The 20,527-nt window shown below is 33.8% G+C and overlaps 1 protein-coding gene across 12 annotated transcripts in view; it reads left to right on the forward strand.

The window, feature by feature from the left end:
• The window catches only part of DCAF6 (DDB1 and CUL4 associated factor 6), a 130,636-nt gene that overhangs the window by 76,731 nt on the left and 33,378 nt on the right, over positions 1-20,527 (forward strand). For 10 of the 12 annotated variants that reach the window (XM_077901537.1, XM_077901542.1, XM_077901536.1 and 7 more), the window contains 3 exons: positions 1,996-2,055; positions 14,600-14,717; positions 19,655-19,767. In XM_077901537.1, coding sequence (XP_077757663.1) covers positions 1,996-2,055; positions 14,600-14,717; positions 19,655-19,767 — 291 coding nt within the window. The remainder of the gene's footprint in view (positions 1-1,995; positions 2,056-14,599; positions 14,718-19,654; positions 19,768-20,527) is intronic. The other 2 variants (XM_077901546.1, XM_077901547.1) reach the window with 1 other exon arrangement.

A 20,527-nucleotide genomic window follows, 5' to 3' on the forward strand; every position in this document is an offset into this window, starting at 1 on the left:
ATTAATGTGTTTTTTAGAGACATATTCTTTCCTAAACTTCACCTAAAAAATTAAATAAGATGCATTTTATTTCATAAGATTTGTACATTACATAGTACTTATGGAAAAATTAAATATTGGAAAAAGATTATCTGGAGAGTTGATAGTTTTTTTTAATTGATTTCTTAATTATAAATGAGAACACAATGAAATGTATAACAGATACAAAGAGACAAAAAAATTTCATAAGATACTTTTTAGGAGGATTTTCCAATATTTCACTAGGACTCAAATTTTTGTTATGTATTTCTAGACTTTAGGGAATGTAATTTTTGTTTTCTCTAAAAACCAACTTACCGGTTCTTGAAAAACAATACAGGAATGTTGTATCTAACTCTAAAATGGATAAATGAGAAGTCTTAGAAAGGAAAGGAAATACTTTATTTCCTTATTGAAATACTAGCATTCATTCTTTCTTTTTTGTATTGAAATACTAGCATTCATTCTTTCTTTTTTGTATTGTACAGATTTGTTGAACTGAATGTTTAATGAAGAGGTGATAACTAAGGATAAGTCAAAGCTATTATTCAGATAATCATGCTTTATCAAAATCTAGTCATACAAAAGTCTCTGAGCAAACAGGTTGTATCAGAAGGTAGATGATTTTAAGTTGATAGAAGTTGGTCCCAGGAACAGGATTCAGACTTTTAAATGTAGAAATTGAAGCAATCAAGTGATATAAAATTGCTGAGAATGCAGGATATATCGGAAAACTTTTCTTAGCTATTATTTTTTTTTCTTAGCTATTAAGTTGAGGATATTATCAATGCAAAATATTTTAACTACTTTTGGGACAATAAAGCCTTGATCAGTAGAACTGGTGATTATCCAAAAGTATAAAGTTTTTGTTTTATTAACATTTGTTAAGAACTGGAGCACAGGACACTAGAAACTAGGAATTATTCTGATGTTTAGGAGAGAGCTGTGTTTATTATCCACATATAGCTCTACTGGGACACTGGAACTCAAGCCAGGACTTGGTAGCCACCTCCTCCTATTCTCCAGTGTCTTGCTTAGGTTACTAGGTTCCTAGGATGTCCAGGAAGAAAGGAGATGATTAGATCTCAAAATGTCACAGACTATTTGTTGTCAGAACCAGATTTAGAATCAAAATTCACGGACTCTAGACTAGTGCTCTTTCCATTTTTATCATCCTGCCTTTCTTTATATCAGTGTTTTCCAAACAATGGAACCCATTTATAGAACAGATTCTTACACAGAAGCTCAATGCATCAAAAGGATACAAAATTAAATGTTCTATTTGAAGCCAGGGTGGAAAGCATGAAGCCCAGACCATTAAGCATACTCCTTTCCTCTGTTCTTCTTTTCCCATCAAGCCCCTAAAGAAGCCTAAGCCTTCAACCGAGTACAGTTTTAATATGTAGAACATACCTGAGAGTTTAAAAAATTACCTATATTTCTGTAATGGCAATTACTTCATTGAATTTTTCTCTTATAAACCATTTTCTTTGTCTGACATCTTCACTTGAGCTCCTATTTTCAGCCCAAGGTACATCAACCAACATCTAACGAAGTGTAGCAAGCATCTCCATTTCATGCTTTGAATCCTCCAGTCCAGAAGGAAAGCCATCTTTAAGGAGCTGGCAAGGGGTTTGAGAAGGGGAAGGAGTCTTCTGTTTAGTGAAGGAGATACTCCAGTTCTGTTTTATCTACCATGTACCTTGTGACTGTGCTAAATTTGAATTTGATAAAAAGTATATGCATGGAAGTAGAAGAATATTTTCTTAACTCATTCTCAACGTTGCTAAATGCTTGCGTGGAATAACTGATCTGAAGCACATGGCCCCGCTTACTCACTGCTTGGGAAATATACCACAGTACTTACTTCTATTCCCTACCCTTATACATTTGTCTCTTAAGCTTAGAGTTGATCATGACATTGCTGTGCAGTTTTCTGCTGCTTACTTTTAAGTTGAAATCTCATTTTTGTTTCAGATTCTCCTTCTTCTGTGGTTAACAAACAGCTCGGATCCATGTCACTTGACGAGCAACAGGGTGCGTGCAACAGGAGATGCGCTATGCCCATCCATCCATAGTTTTATTGCATTGCATAAACCAAGCTCTCTCTCACTTTTTCATAGCATTTCATTTTGATTATGGTCTAATAATCAGTATTTTATGGGGTAAATTACCCTAAGTGGTGGTGTGTAAAAAGGTCCTCCTTGGCCTGAACAAATTACTTTCTATATAAACTAAGTTAATTTCTACCTTTGGCCCCTTATGTCAACTCTAAATTCTCTTTTTATAACAGTATTTTAATAGGTATAAGCTATATGCATTTTTAAAATTCTAGGTATGATAAAATTATGTAGAACTGTGAATGTGAGGTTACCATATTACCTAGTGGCTGATTTAGAAATGGTTATTTGAACACAGTAATATTCTCTATTACCAAATGGCTGTACTAATGGTATTTGATTTTATGTCTCACTTACCTAGTAGTCAAACTCCTGGTAGCTTTAACTAGAAGGAATACAATTATGAACTCCAAGATTAAGCTTAGGAGCCATCAATCAGAAGGGAAAATAGCTTCCATTACCACTTGTACTTTTTTGTAGTAGGAGAGGAATGAAATCAACCTGAAAGCTGTGAGCATAGCCTTATGAGGTAGACAGGCTACTTATTTATCACACTTTATTACTAGTAGAGCAAATACAGCACAGAGACGGATCGGTAGAAGAAGACATTCTGACAGTAAGAAGGGGAAACTAAAAGAAGGATCGAAAGAGGAAGACTGTAAAAAACTAATCAGCTTTTAGAATTAGGGCAAACAGCTTTACTATTGCCCCTCAGAATTCCTTGGCCATTTATAAGTGTATTGTGATGCAGAGGTTTAAAATAAAAAGGTTGATGTTATTAAGAATAACTAAATAATATTCACTTTTCTCTATTTAAAGACAGGTGATCATTTAATAGACTTTATAAATATTTTTTTAAAAATTGTAGAAAAATAACTTAGCCCTAAGGCCATAAGTTTTAGTTGGCTGAAAGTTTACACATGTAGTATTACTCATTTGCCAATAGTATTTGGGAAATTAAATATTGCTGAAGTAGTGTGAAATAGATCTAATTTTAGCTATCTTCATGGAGACATATTCAGAAACTAATTTTAAAATAAATTACTTCTGATCTTAAATTATTCCCTTTAGACCTGAATTGACAAGTGTCGCTACAGGTTTTTCTGTTCTTGAGGATGAATGAATGAATGATGAATGAGTTGGTAAATGGATTTGAGAACTAAGAAATAAAGCATGTTTTTTATATATATACATTTATTGTAGCGATATTAACAGTGAAGAATAATTCCCTTATGGTAAAGTATAATTATATCATCATATTATAATGTACTATTGTTTAAAACTGCCCTCTAATCAAATAATCTTTTTTTGTAAGGATATATGAATGTAAGTAGTATATCACTACCAGAGAGTTTGTAGCCAGATTCATATTCTATTCATGACATAATTCCATAGTAATTTCCATAGATTACATTGAATATTTTATTCAGTTTAAGTTGGTACCTAATTAACTTAAGATATGGGGTATGGAGAAAAAGACAAATAAAGGATAACTGTCAGATTTTTGGCATCAAGGCCTGGGTGAATGATGATGTTGCTTAACTAGGGTAGACTAGTTTGGAGGCAAAAATCACGAGGTTCTTTGTCTTTTAGTCATAGAAGTGTTATATAAAAGGGCAAATATTGAGTAGGCTTGGCAGAAGCTGTATCAGAATAGACCATCATCAATGAACTGTGTAATAAGTCCTCTGAGCAGGTTTTTCTACTAAAGGTGAATAGTATATCCAAATGAATTAAATCCTGAGGTTGTTGGTTTTTTTTTTTTTTTTTTTTTACATGCCTTTTTGTTCAACAGGATTACATCTTATGAAGTACTAGGGACTTCTGCATCCTGGGCTTGTATTACCTAAATATAACTTCTATAAAAATTAAGAGAAACTGCCCACCACTGTCTTTCTCACCTGGACTAATGGAATCACCTCTTACCTGGAATCCTTGTACCCACTCAGGCGATAGGTGTTGTTCCCCCACCTCCAGCAATAACCAGAGTGAACTTTTAAAAACATAAATCTAATCATGTCCTTCATCTACCTAAAACTTTTTAAATTGTGTCCCTTTGCCCTTCAAAACAACCTAAATCCATGCCTTGGTTTACAGAGCTCTATATAGCCTGGACCTCTGTCTCTCCAGCCTTATCTCAGGCTACCCCTCCCTCACTCAGCTCTTAATAAACAACCTGCTCTTGTCCTTCTGAGACTCCATTCTTCTTTGCCTCTCAAAACCCTTATTTATGCTGGTCCCTCTACCAAAGTCCTTTTGCCGGCTGCAGCTTTTATTCATCAAATCTGTTAGAAATTTCTTTCTCAAAAATAATAAGACATTTTAATTTGAAGGAATTCTGCCCTCTTTTTCTCTTTGTGACCTAGTATTTTCCTTCATTGCATTTGTCAGAATTTGTGATCATAGATTTAGGGGTTTGTTTGATTCCTATATTCTCTAAATATTGCTTTCATTCACTATTACACTTAGTACCTAATACCATATCTGTTATGCATTAATAAGTATCTGTTAAATGAGAGAGTAAATGAATTTAAGCAGTGGGATGCCATAGGTATTATTTCAGTGTGGGAGAAGCAGAACCATATTTATGTATTGGAAAGATTTTTTTGGCAGGATTATAGATGGTTTGATTGGAAGGGAGTAAAATTGAAAACTGTGAGACCATGTGAGGGGCTGTTGCAGTAGTCCAGGTGAGAGATGCTAGGGGTCCAACCTAAGGTAGTTAGTGGTAGGAAATGAGAAGAGTGGACAGATTTTGTTAAATATTTAAGAGACAGAATTGATGGCACATTGGAACTGAGTAGTTAAAAATGAATGAGGGAACCATATGCAGATATCTTGTTGGTAATAGTGATGCCATCAGCCAAGATTGGGATTTCAGGAGAAACAAGCTGGTTACAGGGGAGAAGGGATCCATCAGATTTTTTTAATATGTTGAACTTGAAGTACCTTGAGATATTCAAATGGAAAAATGTTATAGACAGTTGGATGGGTATATGTTTCTGGGGGTCACTGGAGAGGCCTGAGGTGGAGATAAAAATTAGGAATCATCAGTTTATAGATAGTAGTTGAAACCAGGGGAGTGGATAAGAGTGGGAAAAGAGTGTTTTGTTTATCTTGCATTTTTGACAAAAGCACATTTGATAAATAAAAATATATTTAGTCTAAGCCTTCAGACTCATAAATGCAAATTGCCTACTTGCCTCAGTAGTTAATTTCTTTTTATCAAAGTACTTTTTAAAGAAACAGTGTCAAGGAAATAAGTATACAACATGCATATTGTTTTTATCCTGTTGTAAAATACTTTCTTATATTATGCAAATACAGACTGCGCACATTGACAGCCTTTTTGTGCTAATTGAGTAAGCACAATGATATCTGTCATGCATTTTGTTTAATCTAAGCAGTGTTTTAATGAGTAGTTCTGGTGTTTCTTTTTATTTAGATCTCTAATTATGTTACACTTACTGTATTATAAGGGAAATAATCTTCTGGCCTCGTGCTGATTTATTTTATGCCTATTTATTATTTTACTTATTTATTGTTCCTATTTATATTATGAAAACAAGCACTTTTTTTTTTCCTGTTAAAAATACTTGGGTCAGCGATATTCCCCTGTTAAAACAACAAAAGAGACCTGTGATCTTAGCTTTTAATTTTTGACAGGGTATAAGAAAATAATTTTACCTGAATTTTATTTAAATTTTGGCCATAACTAAAGTGAGTTGCTTTATATTCATTACAGTGATAATCATTAAGTGGAAGCTAATAATGTTTTTACATTTGAAACTTAGGCAATTGTGTATATGTTAGACACACTAATTAGTAGCTTTAGAAATATAAATGTTAATTCTCCGTTGTGAGTATTATACAAAAGCAGGCTTCTTTTGATGTTGATAAAATGTTAGAGAGTGAGACTTGTGGGTTACAGCTCTTCGACTAACTGCACTAGGGTAGATGGAAAATGGGAAAGTTGATTTTTTTATATTACTTTGTTGCTTAAGATGGAGCAACTAGACTCCTTCCCCAACTACCAAATCTAGATTCTTCTCATTAGTGATATATTTGATCATTTGGAAGTTAAATCCTATTTCATTTTTATTGCATATGCTCACTTGTCCTACTTTCATGCTAATAACCAAATCGGTATCTGTATAAATATCCAGTTAAATTGTTTTCTAACTCAGAATTGTGTATGGTAAAAAAATAACAAATTTATTGAGTTTTTAGTGTGTGGCTGGCATTGTATTAAGAATTTGACATGCATTATCTCATTTGTTCTAATATAATGAGTAGTAATAGCCTTATTTTACTGATGAAGAAAATAAGACTCTAAGAAATAATAAGGACAAGGCAAATAAGTTCTGTCATTAGTTCTGTCATTAGTTGTCATTAGTTCAATTCTTATTTAATTATCTGTTTTTACCTGTGGCAAGTACTGGGCTCAGTTTTAGGACGCATAAATGAATAAAGCTAATGCTCCCTGTGCTTGGAACATAGTGTTTATTAATATCAGCAGTGTTAATAGTAACAGACTTGATTAACCATAATAATATTATGCAGAGACCCTTATATTGCAGTCTTTGTGCCCATCATTACTTTGAAATATTTTTATATGTACGTTTACTTAATCCACGCCACAACCTTATACAGGAGGTACTGTTATTCTCCTTTTCCAGATGAGGAAACCAAGGCAAAGAGAGGTTAAGAAACTTTCCTGAGGTCACATACTGTAAGTGTATTAAGCATTATACATGTGGTTCAAACCCAAACTGGGTCTGCCATCTGTGATCATAACTGCTATGTTTTGCCTTATCTAACAGTAAAGATAGGTGGTGAAAAAATGTAAAAGTGTGATGAGTGTTATAAAAGAGGAAGTAACAAGGTTCATTGGGGGAACATGTAAGTAAGTCTTCATCTCTTCTGGTTGAGGGCCAAGTGAGGAATTCATGAGGATGAGGCATTTAAGCTGAGGTCCAAAAGAGGAGTATGAGTAAATTAGATGAAGGAGCGAGTACAGGGAAGCATGAATAGCATGTGGAAAGGCTCTGAGATAATCACATTAGCGTGGTCGCAAGAATCTCAGTGTGGCTGGAGTGTGTGTGTAGGTTCAAGAGATGGGTGGAGCCCAGATTGAGAAGGACCTTTGGGAGAGTTTAAGGTTATAGATTTTAGTTTAAGAAAGTAGGAAGCCAAGGAAGTATTTAAAGTAGAGTATGGCCTGATCTGCTTTGTTCTGAATAGATAATGGTGAATTGACTAGAGACCAAATCACTTAGGAAGTTCTCTTGGTAATAAAGATTTTGACCTGATGATAGAAGTATGGCAAGAGAACGCAAAGATTCAAGAAATATCAAGGATATAGAATAAACAGTATTTGATAATAGTCGAATGAGGCAAGGGGTTGAGGAGGAGTCCAGAGTATAAACTGCAGTAACAATTCCAGAATTTCTATATGGGAGTGGTTTAACAATGGCAAGCTGGTTGGAGAGCACAGGGTCAGACAATGTGTCTTCACATATTTGTGGCTGTTTGGGGTGTTACTGATGGAGATGAACAGATACCATTTCTACCTGCTGCAGGGGCGACTCTCAGGTTTTGATTGAGCACAGTTAAGTGGGTGGATACTTTATTAAATATATATCCTGAAAAAGGAGTAAAGTATGAGAGGAGATGCATACAAGGACATGGGCATTACAGGCTTGGTTTTGAATATGTTGATTTTAAGTTATCTGTGTGAGACACTGATGTGAGAAAAGTCAGTTAGGAGTTGATTGGATGGATATGAAGCTTAGAAAAGATGTCAGGGTTCCTGACTGGCTCAGTGAGTAGAGTTGCTATACTTGATTTCAGGGTCAGGAGTTCAAGTCCCATGCTGGGCCTGGAGCCTACTTTAAAAAACAACAAAAACGGATGCCTGGGTGGCTCAGCGGTTCTGCATCTACCCTCACCCCGGGTGTGATCCTGGAGTCCGGGATCGAGTCCCACATCAGGCTCCCTGCATTGGAGCCTGCTTCTCCCTTTGCCAGTGTCTCTGCCTCTCTCTGTGTCTGTCATGAATAAATGGATGAAATATATATATAATTTGTGTGAAGAGAGAAAGAAAAGAGAGAAAAGGAAAGGAAAAAGAAATCCCCCCCCCTTTTTTTTTTAAAAAGAAAGATGTCAGAGCTAGAGAAATAAATTGGAAATTGTCTGTATATAGATGGTATTTGAAGCCATAAAAGTAGGTGAAATTGACAGGATGAATATAAAAAAGTGAGGGGAGGAAGTATAATGTTTAAAATATCTCAAAATCAGAAAAATCCCCAAATTAAAGATTTTGCTAGAGGAGAGCTGGTAAAGGAGATAAAGGAGCAACCACAGAGGTCAGGGGTAGAGTAGACCAGCACAGTGTCATGAGATTAAGAGAAGAGAAATTCTCAAATACAGGAGAGCTGTGTATGTGAGTGCTGCTGATAGGGCAAGTAGTTTCCAAAATTCTCCACTAAATTAATGTGGAGGAGATTGATATTAAATTAGTGAGAGCGGTTTCACAGGCTGATAGAGACAGAGGCCACAGTAGAGCAGCAGGTGAAGAAATGGGAGATGAGAAATAAAAGCATTTCAAAATAATAAGCAAGGTGGACAATCGCTGGAGTGAAAGTGGTTAAAGAGTGTGTTCTCTGAAGCTGTCTACCGTGTTCATTTTCATCTGGAAGCACATTTTTTAACATATTAATTTGTTTAGTGTATTACAGATTTAATTTTTTATAAATATTTATTTATTTTAGAGAGAGAACAGGTGAGATAGGGAGAGCACAAGCAGGGTGAGGGTCAGAGGGAGAAGCAGACTCCCTACAGAGCAGGGAATCCCATGTTGGGCTTGATCCCGGGACTCTGGGACCATGATATGAGCGGGAGGCAGATGTGTAACCTAATGAGCCACCCAGGCGCCCCCCAGATTTAATTAAAAAAAAAAAAGATTATGCCTAGGGAAACAGTTATGAAAAGAGATACTGGATGAGGATTTTGGTAGGGCTTATGTCCCATGTGGGGTGGGCATCTTTACCTGTTTTCTTCCTGTCTGTTCTCCCTAAAGACTAAATGGGAAATAAGAATAGGGACTTTTATACACAGAGAGCTATAAGACTCACAGGTCTCCAGCAGGCTAAAGAGAGCGTAGGTTGTGTTAAGTGAGGTGATAGCTACGTTTCAACCCATAAATTCTAAACATCACTGGCAATATGATACCAGGCACAGTCTGAATCTATATGTATCCCAAACCCGTGCTTAAGTTCAATTTACATGTCTGTGTTATGAGATGAAACTTGGATTAAAGTTAGTATAATTGACACAAAGGTTGAGTTTTGATTTTCAGGGAGAAAATTTGACTAGAATATTCTTTCCAAAAGATTTTATAGGAGGAATTTCCTAAGAAATATCAGTATTAAAGTGAAGTTGTACTTTGTTTGGTTTTGGCTTTCATAAACATAATTTATAAAGTCAGATTGCACTAGTGAGAACACTAATTTTTTTTAGTTTATTTTTTTTGAAAACACTAATTTTTAGAATTAAACCCGGTATCTGTATGGTAGATGATTTCTGTGAAGAATCTACTCCTAAAAATAGTTTCTCCACTTTGAATCAGAATAGCCTCCTTATACAACTGTTTGGAAGAACTGGGTATCCAGTAGTCTGAGGTCTGCAGAAACGGTACAGATTCCTGACCTATAAAAGTGAAAGTTATTTCATTGTTCTAAAAACTATATTTGAAAAATTTGCCTTTCCTTCTATGTAAGCCAAGTAAGTTGGGGAACAAAATTTGGGGAGATAGTTGAACCTTATCTTTGATGTATCTACATTTTTTCAGAGAATTTAGAGAATTCAGAATTCAGAAAAAAAGTTTCCTTTTAGATTTTTTTAACATTTGACATAATGGAATGAGAAGTGTCAAATTCTTTGCATAATAGAAAATACTTTCAGTAAAGAAATAGTTTCTGTGTTATCCACAGGTTACCTAAGCTACTATGAATGATTTTTTTATTTGTTTGTTTGTTTTTTCTATGAATGATTAATGTATGATTGTATAGTTATGATAGCGTCCCAGTGACAGAAAAATGTTGGGCAGAGCGATTCTAAACAAATTATTGTGGCCATATCCTCATTAATTATCTTCCTTTTGATTATTCTTTAAAATTACATATAGGATAGGTCACCAGGGATACCCTAGCTAAAAATCCAAGAAACATCCATAGCAATATTTAGATGATATGCAAACTTAGTTACCAGGATAGTGTATTTTGTACTATTGTTAGCACGCTTAATTTTTTGTATGTCTTTGAGCATGTTTTTTTAGAACCATAAAGGATTATAATTTCATAATGTCAGTGCACAGATTAAATGGCTTAAGTATATGTACATTACCAAAAAGTGTATTTGTGGTTCATGTGTTAAAGGCTCAAAAGGTATCTAATTATATTCCAGACCATTCTGAAGTTTTTTCCTGAGTCAATACACTAACCTGAAAGGCTCTTATACCATATCTGGACAGGGTTTTTAAAATTTGGTTTCCAGAGTCTCATGTAATTGACTATTCACTTGTAACCTCGAAAATGAGGTCTTTTACAGGATGTCGTCTTGATTTTTATGTGATTATTATTGTGCTTCTGAAACATGTGTCTTTAAATAGGTGGTAGTTTGCCTTGTTACCAGCTACTATCATCAGTTGTTTTAATAATTATTCTTACTAAGCAATATAAAATGGCCATCATTAAACTTCAGCAGTGTTCAACAACTTAAAGGGATATTCCCCACTACCCTGCCTTTGTGCTAAGAGCACCATAATTTAATTAATTTTATTCTCCTATAATGTTTTTAGAGGAAGGAGAAATAGTTCACTAAGTACCCTGCAAGAAGATACAGTGTAGTTTTCCAGTAGTCTGGGGCCAAAGTGACAATTTGGGCTATCAAAACATTTATCAGTTACATTAATATTGCTGCTATGAATTAGACAAATAGCACTACCAACAATTGATATTTCTTAACTGAAATATTTATTTAAGCAGTTTTATTTTCTACTTTTTATTCATTTCCAAGACAGCATAGCAAGTAGGAACTTCACATAGAAGGAAGCCTAGATGACTAGAATAAAAAATCTAGCTCAAAATCACCACTTTCATCATCTGTAAAGTGCACATGGGTATACATGCTGCAAAGGTTTAAACAAGAGTACTTGGATTTCCTAGGACATAGTAATGCATAATGATTTATTTTTAAAGATTTTAAAAAATTTATTCATGAAAGACACAGAGAGAGAAAGGCAGAGACATAGGCAGAGGGAGAAGTAGGCTTCATGCAGGGAGCCTGATGTGAGACTCAGTCTCTGGAATCCAGGATCACGCCCTGAGCCTAAGGCAGACCCTTAACTGCTGAACCACCCAGGCATCCCAGTGCCTAATAAATTTTAGTTATTATTATGATGGTGCTTTTTTATATAAAATCATTTGTTTAGTTCTAACCCCATAGGCTGTTAAATTAAAACTTCTGTTGAGCAAGAAATATTTTCGTTATATATTTCTGTGCATTGTGTAAATAAGGCTTTGAATAACACAGTATTTAGATTGTGTCCAACTGCTAACAAATAGAGCAAGTTAAGGAAAATTTAAATGGTTATAAATATTTTTTCAAGTACAGTAAAAATGAAGCATTTAATTTTTTAGTTTTTTTTAAAGTAGATTTTTCTTAGGTATTTCTACCTTAAAATATGTATTTTATCAGGAAAAAAAAGTGAATTAATTCATTAGTAAGCCAGGAATCTTAAATTCTGAGAAAACTCAACATGACAGAGTACATATGATCAAGAGGAAGAGTCTGAAGTTAGGAAAGGTAGACTGGAACAAACCAAGAGATAAATCCTAAACCTTAGATAGATACTCTAATTAATGCGTCAGTTCTGCATTGTGTGGTGTTTCTGCCAGAGGCACTCATTATTTATGCACAGTCTTCAAGGAATGAACTAGACTCGGGAGTCTGAAGTTTGTGTAGCTAACAGAAGAGTGCATTCTGTTTATACAGTGATGGGCCAATTTCACCCATGGCTGGTGAGTTTATTTATAACCTAAATGTACAAATTTTGTCAACTATAGTCATTTCATAAATTAAATGAATATCACTATGTTTTGCACGATTCGCAGTATGTAGATTATATTCCTGAGAGGTTAAAGAATAACTTTGTAGTAGATACCATAAGAAAGAAGGTTTTCATTAGCATCAATCATCTCAGGAAGCTTCATGCTTTCCATGAGGGGGGTGTTGTATACATTTAAATAAGATATTTTTACACCATTTTGACCTTCAAACAGCTCTTTGTTTACTATATTCCCATAGTAATAGCATTCAGATCTCTGTCTCTTTAATTTTACTCAAAAGAGAAAATTTTGATACAGCATTTAAATGGCTTCTTAAAACAAGCATCTGTAACTGAGGTGGATGTAAGAGATTCAGTCCTGTAATTCTCTCACAGCTGCTTTTGTTTTCTATTCCTTCTTTACCATAGAAGAAAAATAAATAGCAAAGCACTTATAAAGTGTTGTGAGAGATAATTAAAGAATGAGCCCCAGCTCTGCCTCTTGGTTTCCTGCTTCATTCTCAGTCTCCACTGTCTGTCCTCGTCAGTTCTGGGTGCCTAAAATGACCGTAACTTGGGCAGCAGTAGGACAAAGATTTCAGCAACGTAATTAAGAATAAGGGGAAACTAGGTGTGGACGTGTGACCAACAGCAAATTTTTTAAGGAAGGTCAAGGGTAGGACAAATGTTTTAAAAGTCCCATTGATAATTTTATGTAAGCTAAATGTCTGTTAATTCAGTTTTATCAGAATGCCGTTTGATAAAATACCTCCTATAAAACACTGAATGTAAACCTGAATCTTTGAAAGTTGTGTAATGGATTGTTAATTTATTTCCAGCAGCTGTTTATATCAACGACATAGTCCTAGCAAAAGTAGTACAGAAACTGTTTTTACCATTTGGGAGGCCAGCTTTATAATTCACTGACACTCTTATTTTCAAATATTAATATCGGAGAGAATTTCTCGTAAGTTCTAATTGAAGACCTAAGAACTGATAGTCCTGAGTTTTGTTACCAACTTGATTTCTCATCTCTTGGACAGAATCCTTTCCCCTTTCCACTGTAGTTCTATATTTGAAGTCTTGTTAATTGCCCTCTCACAGGATAAAAGTTAGAGCAGAGGTTCCTCTCAGATTCTCTCTTAATAAATCCACCAGCATCTTCAAGAGGAATGCAAAAAGACACAAGGCCACCATTGCAATATAAAGTGAACTTAATAACTGAAAAGCCTGAGCGACTTTGGTTTTATGAAGTTGCTACTGCCTTTGTTGTTATTTTCCAAGGCAGAAGGCTTATTTTTAGTACTGTTATATCAGTTTTTGAACTGGTATCAAGAAAACGGTTGTATCACAGAAGAGTATTCTTTCTGCAAGCAACTGGCAGAAATGTTACATGTTTGATTATATAGCAGTTTGTATTTTTTATATATGTTAATGTTTCTCCAAGCTATTAATCATCATAAAAAGAAAGAAATTTTAAGCTCTATTTTATTTTGTCTTTGAATATCCATGTACTCTTTCCGGAGGAAGGGAGGGACATGGGGAAGGATGGCTTTGTACTGGTCTTTATTAATTTCTGTAGAAGTTCTTGATATTATTTGCCATTTTACAAAGATTTAATATGTTGAGATAGATATATATCATGGACATTCCCTGTCGAGTCTTATGGTGAAATTACCATTTCCATAATTGAGAAAACGAATTCCTTGCAAAATTCCTTGCAAAAGAGGAAGAGGAAACATACCAAAATATATGGTCTTGTAGCAAAGAGAGTTTTAAAAGTATCAAAAGCACATTGTTTTCTTTTCCTCCCCTCCCAATAGAGTGCAGGCTATACTCCCTTCCTAGATTATAGATCTATGAATTTGAAAGAACAGAAAGAATTTCATAGACTTCAGTTGCTGCAAAATTTTTACTGAACAACTTCTTTCGGAGCCCCAGCATCTTCCTTCTCAGTGTTTCTGAAGGAGCCAATGTTAGTTATTCTTGATGCTGTAGCAACTAAAGAATAAAATAATGAGCATTCCATTAAATGAAAGTATCAGTTTCCAACATATCTCATTGCTTGTTAATATTCTTTGATTTCCTAATGACTTAGTATGGTTCTCAAATGTGTGTAATTTCCATCTGAATCAAAGGGAGTCATGTACACAAAGCTAGAATTTGATGCAATGCCACTTTGGAATAGAGTGTTTCTGTAACACTTGGCTTTTGAACTTTAAGTGAGAACCATAACAGCTGTGAGAAAGAATTATGACAAGGACAACCTAATTTAAGTTTTATAAATTTTAGGAAATGTCATCTTTTTATTGGTTTCAGAGACTTTTTCAAATGTTTTAAACACAATTTTCAGATAACAATAATGAAAAGCTGAGCCCCAAACCAGGGACAGGTGAACCAGTTTTAAGTTTGCACTACAGCACAGAAGGAACAACTACAAGCACAATAAAACTGAACTTTACAGATGAATGGTAAGTTCATAATATTTTTGTAAAGCTGTTCTTAGCCATTTTGTAGGATTGTATTAGATATTATTTTTAACACTTCATCTTTATGTTTTGTTGCTGTAATGCATTGGTTCTCAAATTGAGTGTGCTTCAGAATGGCTTGAAAAAGTTGTTAAAACAGATTATACTGGGCCCCACTCTTTGTTAAATTTGAGGTGGGATCAGAGAATTTGTATTTCCAAAGACTTCCCAGGAGACTCTGAGGTTGTTGGTCCTGGAGTATTTCTTCTGATAGAAAATGCAAAAGACAAAAAAAAAAAAAAATTTTTTTTTAAATCACCACTGGACTGTGAGTGCCAAAAAATAAACCTAACATTTTGAAGCTTTTTGCAGTCATGGTCCTATTAATAGGTATGTGGGTATATATGTGTGTGTGTATATATACACATATACATATACATGTATATATGATTTTGGGTTTTAAAATGTAATTTTAATTATACAGAACATATTCTGTTCTTTCTTGCATTTATTTGGCCTAACTCCATAATAAATATTCCCACATTTCTACTTAATGTTCATAAATATGAATTTACTAGCTGTGTAATATACCATCAGTTAGATTTACCATAGTTTACTTAACCATTTCCCTTTCACTGGACAGTAAATTTCTTTACCTCTTTTTAAAATAATGAAAATCTTTGTTTACAAGCTTTTTCCTACCTTTAAGATTATCGATTTGAGATGTATTTTTAAAAGTAAATTCTATGTAGGTCAAAAGATATTGCCAAATTACTTTCAGAGGGCTTTTCTGTCACCACATTTCTCTCAGCAGCATAGGAAAGTACACACATGTTGCTGTCCCCAGGCCTGTGTTCAATATTAATATATTCATTTATTTTTAATTTGTGTACTTGGTATATTTGATCTTAAAATAATTGTCATTTTTATTTAATTGATTACTAGTAAGATTGTACTTTATATTTTGTCTAGATTGTCTTTAATGACATTTTTTATTATACTTATGGATCATTAATCTAGCTAAATCTTATGTTTAAAAAAAACAAATTATGTGAGCTTCTTATATTCTTTCACATTGTCTCATGGCTTTTTGCTTGAGACAGCATCCAAAATTTTGGATTTAAATTTATTACTATATTAATATGATTTAATACACAGATAATATAATCTTTCTTAATACATAAATAATTGATTATATATTGATATAAGTATATGATTAATATGTGGACTCAGAAGGCAAAGTGTATGTGGAGCTGGTGTGGATCAAAGAGACAGAAGAATACTTCATCGTGAGCCTGGTCCCTTACCTGGAGATGGCAAAAATAAACCACTGGTTTGGGACAACATACTAAGTATTGGCCAGGGGTGGTAAAACATTTATGCTGTTTGTTTATTTTGAACTAACCAGTTTTGTTCTTGGTGTTGGAAATTGAAATAAAGCAGTGGTCTATTTGAAAAAAAAATATGATTAATATACTTATATTAATATAATTTCACAACCCCAGCATCTTCCTTCTCAGTGTTTCTGAAGGAGCCAATGTTAGTTATTCTTGATGCTGTAGCAACTAAAGAATAAAATAATGAGCATTCCATTAAATGAAAGTATCAGTTTCTAACATATAATTATATTAATCATCTTATAACCAATATATTAATTATCTGGTATAATTAATATATTAACATATTCAATTGTATATTATTATATATTATATGCTAGTATAATATATGAATAATATGTAGTTATATATTATTTGTTAATATATAATTATGTGTTGATACGTGATATTATTTATTCCAGTTCACTGGTTTCCATCTGTGTTTATATGTGTCTGTATTTTACATTAAAATCTTTGGTTAAGTAGTATTTTCAAATATTATTGAAATCCTTCTATGTTCCAGATATTATTCTAGACACTGGGAATACATCAGTGAAAAAAAAATTGTCAAAAAAACCCCTGTTCTATTGGAACTTATGTTCTAGGGGAAGGAAGATAGACAATAAATAGTAAATAAGTGAATTATATAGTACAGTAGGAGGTACTAAGTGCTATGGAAGAAAATAAAGCAAGTAAGGGGTGATTAGGAGACCTAGGGCAAGGGTAGGCATCATTGAGAAGATGGCATTTGGACAAAAACTTGAAGGGTAAGAAGGAGGGAGCCATGCATAAATTTGGAGGAAGAGCATTGTAGGCAGAGAAAAAGCCAGTTCAAAGGCTTTGATGCAGGAACAGACCGAGTATGTTCAAGGAACTTTAAGAAAACCACTGTAGCTAGAGTGGAGTGACCAAAGGAGAAAGTAATGGCAAAGGTCAGCCAGTAAGTAAGGAGCGTATTTAAAAGAACGTAGGATGTCTCTGATTGCTGTGTAGAGAATAGGCCATAGATAGAAGCCAGGCAACCAGTTGAAAGACTATGACAATAAAGAGAGAGGTGAGGGGTGGTGAGAAAAGTGGAAATAGTAAAAAGAAATTGGATTCTTGATATTATATTAGAAGGCTGAACAGTCAGTAGAATTTCTCTTTTCTTAATGAGCCTTAGTGTTTGAACTTAACTTCTTATAATCATTCGTGATCTCTATGGCTCTTTATCTTAATACGTAATTTAAGATCATAGAAGATTTCACTCTTTATATCTATCTCTCCTATTCTACTCTCATGTTCCTGTACAGAAAAGGCTGCTTTTTTTTTTATAAAGAATCTCATCAGAACATTTTTTAGCAAAGATCCCACTCTTCTTTTGAATATTACATTTCCTTCTCTAAAAACTGACCATGAATTATTCTGTCATTAGTTTCTTTTTTCTTTATCAAAAAGTACTTAGCTTTTTTTTTGATTATGAAAGAAAAAAAGAAAACAATGGTAAAAGGAAAATTCAAAAAGGTAGCAATCTTTTCATCTCTGCCAGTATGGTATCTCGCTTTTATTTTAGTTTCTTTGCTGACAGATCAGGCAATAGAGCACATTAAAAACGTAGATGTTAAACTTGACAAGCTGTTGAACCTCTCTGAATCTCAGTGTTTTCATCTGAAAATGGGCATATTTAAGAGAACCTGTTTCAGAGGTTTGTTAGGAAGGTTTAATGAGATCACCCAGTAAAGGTACTTAGCACTTAGCACACTGATGGGCAGGTGATAGGTGCAGGTGCCACCCTTATAGTTATCTTCATTTGTAAATTGCCTTTCATATCCTTTGCCCATTTTTCTACTGTAATGTTTATCTTTTTATTATTGATTTATAAGAACTATTTATTTATTATAGGATTAAGTGATGATGATACCATTTGTCTTTCATTTGTTGCAAATATTTTTCCCAGTTTGTTGTTTGTCTTTCAGTTTACTTATGGTAGTTTTTCTTTATGGTTTCAGCTTGTAAGCTCATGCTTAGAAAAGCCTGTCCTTCCCAGGATTAGGGGGAAAGTTTCTTCTTATTTTCCTCTTATGTTTCTGTGATTTTTAAAATAAAAAATACATGTTTAATCCTTCTACAATTTATTCTGCCATAAAGAATGATGTAGAGCTGTAGCTTAATTTTTCCACATGACTCTTCCTTTGTTCCGGTACCATTTACTCAATAATTTATTCTTTTTTCTGTGACTTAAAATACTGTATTAACATGCTACTTATATTTACTTGGTTACATTTGTCTTTTCCACTAATGGCTCTGTTTTCCTACATCAGTACCATAATATTTCAATTATCATAACTATTAAACACAAAGCATTTTATTTATTCGTGTATCATAGCTTTCTGAATGGAAGAAAAGATTTATATATCATATCAGCTTCTCTTTACCAAAATTGCTATATATTTCTTTCTGACTAAAAAGAAATAACATGTTTGTTGCAAAAAAATCAGAATCTAGAGAAACGTATGGAAAAACTCACTTGAAATAATCCTACTGAGATGACACTTAACATTGGTGCATATCCTTTCTGACATTTTTCTCTGCATACATACCCATGTAGATAATGTATTCTTTTACAAAATATATCATATTATACATGGGTGCCCTTTAATAAAGATCAAATTGATTTCTGCAGTTAGCCTAAAAGGGTTTTTATAAAATCTTGGCAAAAAGTCCATGATAATTTGCATTGTTTGTCGAGTCACTGCTGTAGGTCTGTAATTTACAGTTTTTAAGTTACTGTAACTCCTAAGCTGTTTTTTCTTGTTCACTTTTATTTTAAATCTAAGAATTTATTGCATTTCTATGAACTTAATTTTAACCTTAGATCATTGTACATTTTCCTCTTATTGTCTTTTCCATTCAGTCCCCACCTTACACATAGGCCATGATTTATCACAGAATATTCATTGAAAATTACTTATTTAAATCCATCTAGTATTCTGCTCTAGCCAAAAATGCTGACAGAATTATAGTCATTATCAGGTAAGTATTAAAACTAAACAAGAAGCATTACCCTAGCCTTCTACAAAACCATGGTATTCAATTACTTGCCGTATTTGAATAACCACCCAGAAGTGGAAATGATCCACACAGGGACAGTTCCAAGACCAAAGAACTATCCAGATTTCTTTTCAAGTATTAATTTAAAAGTAGCCTAGAACAATAAAATCTGAAAGGATATATGATCAAAGTCTGTGAAACCAGGAAGAATTTGGATGTGGTGAAGCATCTGTCTATATAATTATATTAAATTTTAATAGAAATGTATAGAAATATATACTTGATTATAGAAGCATCAACACCGTGAACACAAGTGGTCCTTTTATATTTTTAAACCTCTTTTTTAAAGTTAAAGAGGATAGAATAATCACTTTGATTTTGAAAGTAGTGTTTTACAAGTACTATTAAAATAATCCTACATTTTTTGTTATGAATTTTTTATTCTGTATCTCTAGTTGTAAAATATAAAAATTATCCTAAAAGTTCATATTTATTAACTTCTTGGTGGAACCACTTATTTTGTTTTGATGATAGGAGCAGTACTGCCTCAAGTTCTAGAGGAAATGGGAGCCACTGCAAATCTGAGGGTCAGGAGGGACCCTTGGCCCCACAGAGCTCTGTGCAACCACCGGGAGACAGTGACACCAGTATGGCATTGTTTTGCTTTTGTCATTACGAAACCCCAGTGTTGGATGTCTACCTACTTTCTGTTCCTTCGGTGTAGTCGTTCTGTTTCTTGTTTGTAGTAAATTATCTCTGCCTTAATAGTGCATACATTACTATTGATGAACAGATAGCAAATGCAAATGGCAGGAGCCTTATGCATTTCAGATGGGAAGTCAGAGTGAAGCACAGTGTCCCTGTCTGGACACAGTAGCCAGGACAGTGGTCATTGTACTGAAAATATGTGAGATGTAAATGTTAGTTTGAAAGACCTTACTGTTTTTATACCTAGCAGTGAAATCCAAAGTATCTGCATTGGTAGGTAGCTTGTAAAGGGGAAAAAAAGGAATAAAATTTGAATGGGTTCTCAGTGAATCTTATTTCATATAGGAGATGCCATTTAGGGACTTTTTCAGAACCCTTTCCTAGAATATTTTCCATGACCATTATGTGAAATTTAGTGTCTAGTCCAGAGCCTGGAACACAATAGATTTTCAACAGATACTTGGTAAATGAAGGAATAAATGAATTCTGCTTTTGATTAAATGAATAGATATTTTAATATAACATAGTTTACAAGAATTAAATATGTATCTGGTAAGCAGATGTGCAGTTAGGATCAAAAAAGACTGGTCCCTAATGGGTCTTGGGGTTAAATCCCAGAAATAAGTATTTTCAGTGGCCAAAACAGAATTTATAGTAGGATTAACTATTATTTGTTCATGGTAGTTGAAATTATACCAA

This window comes from Canis aureus, chromosome 6 (genome assembly GCF_053574225.1).
Source record: "Canis aureus isolate CA01 chromosome 6, VMU_Caureus_v.1.0, whole genome shotgun sequence".
In the NCBI taxonomy this organism is placed as follows: domain Eukaryota; kingdom Metazoa; phylum Chordata; class Mammalia; order Carnivora; family Canidae; genus Canis; species Canis aureus.